The sequence below is a fragment of the Elephas maximus genome, chromosome X, assembly GCF_024166365.1.
Source record: "Elephas maximus indicus isolate mEleMax1 chromosome X, mEleMax1 primary haplotype, whole genome shotgun sequence".
NCBI lineage: Eukaryota > Metazoa > Chordata > Mammalia > Proboscidea > Elephantidae > Elephas > Elephas maximus.
Window position 1 is genome coordinate 2,662,509 of NC_064846.1, and position 6,000 is coordinate 2,668,508.

General features: G+C 45.8%; 1 protein-coding gene across 5 annotated transcripts in view; it reads left to right on the forward strand.

Moving 5' to 3' along the window:
- Positions 1-5,000, forward strand: part of BCAP31 (B cell receptor associated protein 31) — a 30,643-nt gene extending 25,643 nt beyond the window's left edge. For all 5 annotated transcript variants that reach the window (XM_049871910.1, XM_049871913.1, XM_049871912.1 and 2 more), the window contains exon 8: positions 4,595-5,000. In XM_049871910.1, coding sequence (XP_049727867.1) covers positions 4,595-4,633 — 39 coding nt within the window. In that variant the 3' untranslated portion in view covers positions 4,634-5,000. The remainder of the gene's footprint in view (positions 1-4,594) is intronic.
- The last annotated feature ends 1,000 nt before the right edge of the window (positions 5,001-6,000 follow it).

A 6,000-nucleotide genomic window follows, 5' to 3' on the forward strand; every position in this document is an offset into this window, starting at 1 on the left:
TGTGCAACCCTACCCTTAATGTGATTTTTCCATCACCGTTAACCCTCCTTTTCCCTCTTCCTCCCGTCCCTGATAACCACTAGTAATCATTGGTCTCCATGCATTTGTCTTTTCTTTTTTTTTTTTTTATATAAGTGAGGTCATACAACATTTGTACTTTTATGATTGGCATAATGTCTTCAAACTCCATCCACACTGTAGCATGTATCAGACTTTATATCTCCTACCGGCTGAGTAGTAGTCCATTTATGTATGTACCACATTTTGTTTATTCAGTCATCTGTTGATGGGAATTTAAGTTGTTTCCACACTTTGGCCATTGTGAATAGCGCTGCAGTGAACATTAGAGTACAAGTCTCTGTTTGAGTCTCTACTTTCAAGTTTTTTGGGCATATACCTAGGACTGGAATTGTTGGGTCATAAAAAAAAAATTTTTATTATGGTAGTTCTATTTTTAGTTTTTTGAGGAACCACCACACTGTTTTCCACAATGGCTGTACCATTTTGCATTCCCACCAGCAATGGGTAAGAGTTCCAATTTTTCCACATCCTTGCCAACATACATTATTTTCTGTTTTTTTAATCTTAGCCATCCTAGTGGGAGTGTAATGGTATGTCATTGTGGCCTTGATTTACGTCTCTCTGATGGCTAATGACACTGAGCATCTTTTCATTGTCTTTGGTGGCCATTTGAATGTCCTCCTTGTTGAAATGTTTATCAAGTCCTTTGCCCATTTTCTGATTGGGTTATTTGTCTTTTTGTTGTTAAGTTGTTGGAGCTTTATATGTATTTTGATTATTAGATTCTTGTTGGATATATGGTTTCTGAAGATATTCTTGCAGTGGGTAGCTTATTTTTTCACTTTTTTGGTAAGGTCTTTTGATGAACAAAATTTTTGAGTTTTTTATGAGGTCCCATTTGTTTATTTTGTGCTTTGCTGTTTGTGCTTTTGTTGTTATGTAAGATAACCCACTGTTGAAAGCTAGGCCTGACAGCATTGCCCCTGCTTGTTCTTTTAAGAATTTTATGGTTTTAGTTTGTACACTCAAGTCTTTAATCCATTTTGAATTTGTATTTGTGTATGATGTGAGGCATGGATCCCATTTCATTTTTCTGCGTGTGGGTATCTAATTTTCTCAGCACCGTTTATTGAAGAGACTCTTCTTTCCCCTTTGAATGGACTTAGCATCCTTGCCAAAAATCAGTTGACCATAGATGTGTGTGTTTATTCCTGGACTCTCAATTCTATTCCATTGGTCTATGTGTCTATGTTACACCAGTACCAGGCTGTTTCGATTACTGTAGCTGTTCAGTATGTTTTAAAATCAGAAATTGTGAGTCTTCCTATTTTGTCCTTCTCTTTCAGCATTGCTTTAACTATTCAGGGGGTCTTGCCGTTCCATATAAAGTTGAGGATTGGTTTTTCTATTTCTATGAAGAAGGCAGTTGGAATTTTGATCGCTATTGTGTTGAATCTATAGATCGCTTTGGGTAGTATTGACATCTTAGCAATATAAAGGCTTCCAGTCCAGAAACGTGGAACACCTTTGCATTTAAGTCTTCTTTAATCTCTTTCAGCAGTGTTTTATAGTTTTCATCATGTAAGTCCTTCACATCCCTGGTGAGATTTATTCCTGGGTGTTTTATTCTTTTAGATGCTATTGTAAATGGAATTGTTTCCCTAATGTCCCTTTCAGATTTCTCTTTGCCGGTGTATAGAAACCCAGCTGATTTTTGTCTGTTGACCTTGTACCCTGCAACTTTGCTGAAGAAGTTTTCTTGTGGAGTCTGGGATTTTCTGTATATAGGATCATATCCATGAATAGAGATAATTTTACTTCTTCTCTTCCAATCTGGATAACTTTGATTTCTTTTTGTCTTATTGCTCTGGCTAGGACTTCTAATGCAACATTGAATAGAAGTGGTGAGAGCAGGCATCCCTGTCTTGTTCCCAGTTCCAGGGGGAAAGCTCTCAGTCTTTCTCAGTTAAGTATGATGTTGGCTGTTGACTTTTCGTATATATACCCTGAATCATGTTGGGGGATTTTCTTTTTAGTCCAGTCTTCATTAGGGTTCTCATCAAGAAGGGGTGTTAGATTTTATCAAATGCTTTTTCTGCATCCATAGAGATCCATGTGGTTCTCTTCCTTTGTTCTATTGATGTGGTATGTTACGTTGATTGATTTTCTCATGTTGAACCATGCCTGCATTCCTGGAATAAATCCCACTTGGTCATGGTGTATGATGCTGTTGAATTCAGTTTGCTAGTATTTTGTTGAGAATTTCTGCATCTATGTTCCTAAGAGATACTGGCCTGTAGTTTTCTTTTCTTGTGGTGTCTTTGTCTGGTTTGGTTATCAGGCCTATGTTTGCTTCATAGAATGAATTCGGCAGTATTTCTTCCTTCTTTACCTTTTGGAAGAGGCTAAACAGGATTCGTGGCAATTCTTGTCTAAATGTTTGGTAGAATTCCCCAGTGAAGCCCCTGGTCCGTAAGTTCTTTGTTGTCATTGGGAGGATTGTCACCACTGATTTGACCTCCTCACTTGTTACAGGTCTGTTGAGACTCTATTCGCTCTTGAGTTAGTTCAGGTGGGTTGTGGGCGTCTGAGAATTGGTCCATTTCATCTAGGTTATCCGATTTGCTGCTGTACAGTTGTTCAGAGTCTGTCATAATTCTCTTTATTTCTGTTGAGTCAGTTGTCATGTCCCCTCTTTCATTTTCTATTTTCGTTATTTGCCTCTTTTCTTTGTCAGTCAAGCTGAAGGTTTGTCAGTTTTATTGATTTTTTCAAAACCAATTTCTGGTTTATTGAGTGTCTCTGCTGTTCTGTTTTTTATTTTATTTCTGCTCTGATCATTGTTCCTCCCTTTCTTCTGGCAGATTTAGGCTTAGTTTACTCCTCTCTGTCTAGTTCCTGGAGTTGTCAAGTTGGGCTGTTGATTTGAGATCTTCTTTCTTCATGTAGGCATTTACTGCTGCAAGTACTGCCTTCACTACATCCCGTAAGTTTTGGTAGATTGTGCTTTCATTTTCATTTGAGTCTAGGAAATTTGTGATTTCTCTTTTGATTTCATCCTTGACTCTTCGGTAGTTTAATAGTATACCTGTATCCCTGTTGCTGTCGAGCCGATTCCGACTCACAGCGACCCTATAGGACAGAGTAGAACTGCCCCATAGAGTTTCCAAGGAGCGCCTGGCGGATTTGAACTACCAGCCTTTAGGTTAGCAGCCGTAGCACTTAACCACTACACCACCAGGGCTTCCAGTTCAATAGTATGTTGTTTAATTTCCATATGTTTGTGTATTTTCCAGTTTTTTTTTTTTTTCTGTTATTGGTATCTAGCTTTACTGCATTGTGGTCAGAGAAAACACTTTGTATGAGTTCAGTCTTTTGAAATTTATTGAGACTTGCTTTGTGACCTAAAATGTGGTCTCTTCTGGAGAATGAGCCATGAAACAGAGAGTGTGGGGTGGAGTGTTTTATGTCTGCCTGTTAAGTCTAGTTGGTTTACAGTATTATTTAAGTTCTCTGTTTCCTTGTTGATCTTCCTTCTGGATGTTCTGTCCAGTATTGAAAGTGGTATATTGACATTTCCAATTGTTGCTGTAGTGTTCTCTGTTTCTCCCTTTAATTAATTCGATCGGTGTTTGCTTTACGTATTTAGATGCCCCAATGTCGAGTGCATATGTATTTATGGTTGTTAAATTTTCTTGATGAATCGACCCTTTGATCACTAAAATCATGTCCATTTTATCTCTTCTGAAAGATTTTGTCTTAAAGTCTACTTTGTCTGATATTAAGATTGCCATCCCAGCTCTCTTTTGGTTACTCTTTGCATGGAATATTTTTTTCCATCCTTTCACTTTCAACCTATTTGTGTCCTTGGGTTTAAGGTGTGTCTCCTGTAAACAGCATATAGTTGGATCATGTTTTTTAATCCCTTCCCTGCTTTTTGCCACCCTCGAGTTCTCAGACTAGCCTGGGAGTACCACGTTCCATCTTGAAGCTCAGGTGGTCTTGAAGCTGGGCGTGAGGGGCAGGTAACAATCCCTGTTTTCTGACAGCTTGCCTTGGTGCTTGGTGGCCAAAGTTTGGGTGCCACAGAAGATGGAGAGCTGGGGCCAGCCCCAAGGGGGAAGTGACACCCTCAGGACAGGCCAGGCTCATGGGGTGGTAGGACTTGGGTGTCAAGATGTTTGCAGAAGGCATAGAGTTTGGAGATAGCAGAACAGGCCTTCAAAGGGCCTTGGATGCAGAGCTTGCCGTGGCACGGGGAGTGCCTGTGAGGGGGCTTCAGGTAAGGTTCCAGCTGCTCTGAGGAAGGCTAGGCTCACCCTGGCGGGGGCTCGGCCACTCAGCCAGCAAGCCCCCAGCTTGGTCCTTCAGGGCCTTCAGTAGAGTGAGGGTGAGGGTTGACAGTCTCACCCTGGCAACTTTGAGTGCCGTTAGGGCAGGGTCCCTTGCTCACCTGAGTACCTGTCACAGGGCCAAAGGAACCAAGCTAGGCCTTGGGGGCTAGGGGCTGGAGGTGAAAGTCGTAGGGTGGTCCCTGCCAACCCATTGCTCTGGGCTCTCTGTCCCTTTCCAGGCAGCGGTCGATGGTCCCACGGACAAGAAGGAGGAGTGAGGAGAGGCGCTCTGTCCTCCCTGCCCGCAGCTGCCTCCCACCTGGCACATGCTTGCACAGTACCGCAGCTCACTGCCTTCTGCCTCCCCCTCCCCAGACGCACTTCCGTTGCTTGTTCCACCTCGGGCCGTCCCCTCTCCAGCATTTGACAGGGGCCTGGTTTCTACAAATTCCCTGTGATTCTGCCCCAGCCCGCCCCCAGTTTCCATTTCCAGAAGGCGTGGGCCGGCCTGGGTAGGGGCTGCTTCCTGGTTGTTGAGCCCCCTTTCCTCTGCTCCTGTGGGAGGGTGCAGCAGGCACAGCAGTTCTTGGGGCAATAAAAGTTGTTGTTATGATGCAAACACGGTGCCTCAGGAGACCACCTTTCTCTCCTCTCTGAAGCCCGGTATGGTACTGGCCAGGCGGGGGCCAGGTAGCTCTCCCTGAGGCCAATAGTACTCACCCTCTGAGGCTTCTTGGGGGGCCAGCCTTGGGGTGAGGGGCTGCTCCTGGGTCTGCTGGGTAGGCTCGCATTTGCTCTGGGAGGCTCTGCCCCTCCCCCATGCCTGCCGACTGGGTGAGGCCCCACTTTATGACAGCCTGGGGAGTGTCTGCATGTCAGTCTCCTGGGGGTTGGCAGCTGGAGCCAGGGGACCGGTGAGATGCAGGTAAGCAGGCAGGGCCTTGGGTGGCCGACTCCAGCTCTGAGTTCCTGTTAACTCACAGTTGGGACAGAGAGAACTTGGCAGAGTGCCACTGGTCACACCCTACCCCACCCCCTCTTGAAGGTTTGCAGGATGACCTCTGACTAATGCAGCTCAGAGAGGAGGCTTGTCCTTGGCCATGACTGCAAACTGGTTGGGGGCAGAGTGAGGCAGTGGAGAGGGGCTCCAAATGGGTCAGGTCTCCCTCTATTGCTTCAGCCTTCAGGAGTGGGCTCGGCCCTAAAAGCCCCCCCTTCCAGTGGGTTTCCCCCAGGGTGACTCACCCTCACCCCCACCCCCCTAGGCTGCATTTGGCAGTCTGGGTTTAGCAGAGCTGGGCCTGGTACGCCAGTCTTGGAGCTGGGCCTTGGAGTTGAGTCTCCTCAGTCAGACACGGGCTGTGCCTGGGGCTGAGGCAGGGGCTTCCTGCCTCGTGGGCCCGAGCTCAGCCAGTGCCAGGCCTCTCCAGCCCCCGCCCCCAGTGTGATGCTCGTCCTGTGCAGGGTCTCTTCTGCCTCTGCCGTGCTTGGCATACACATGAGGACCTGGGAGAGGGGTCGGGGGACCTCCTGAAGACGGAGCAGAGTCGCTAGAAGTGTCTAGGTGGCCAGTCACGTGCCCCCCCCCCCCATGCTGCCTGCCCTGTCTGGCTCCAGGCAGGGGGCTCCCTTCTCCTTTCTGTAG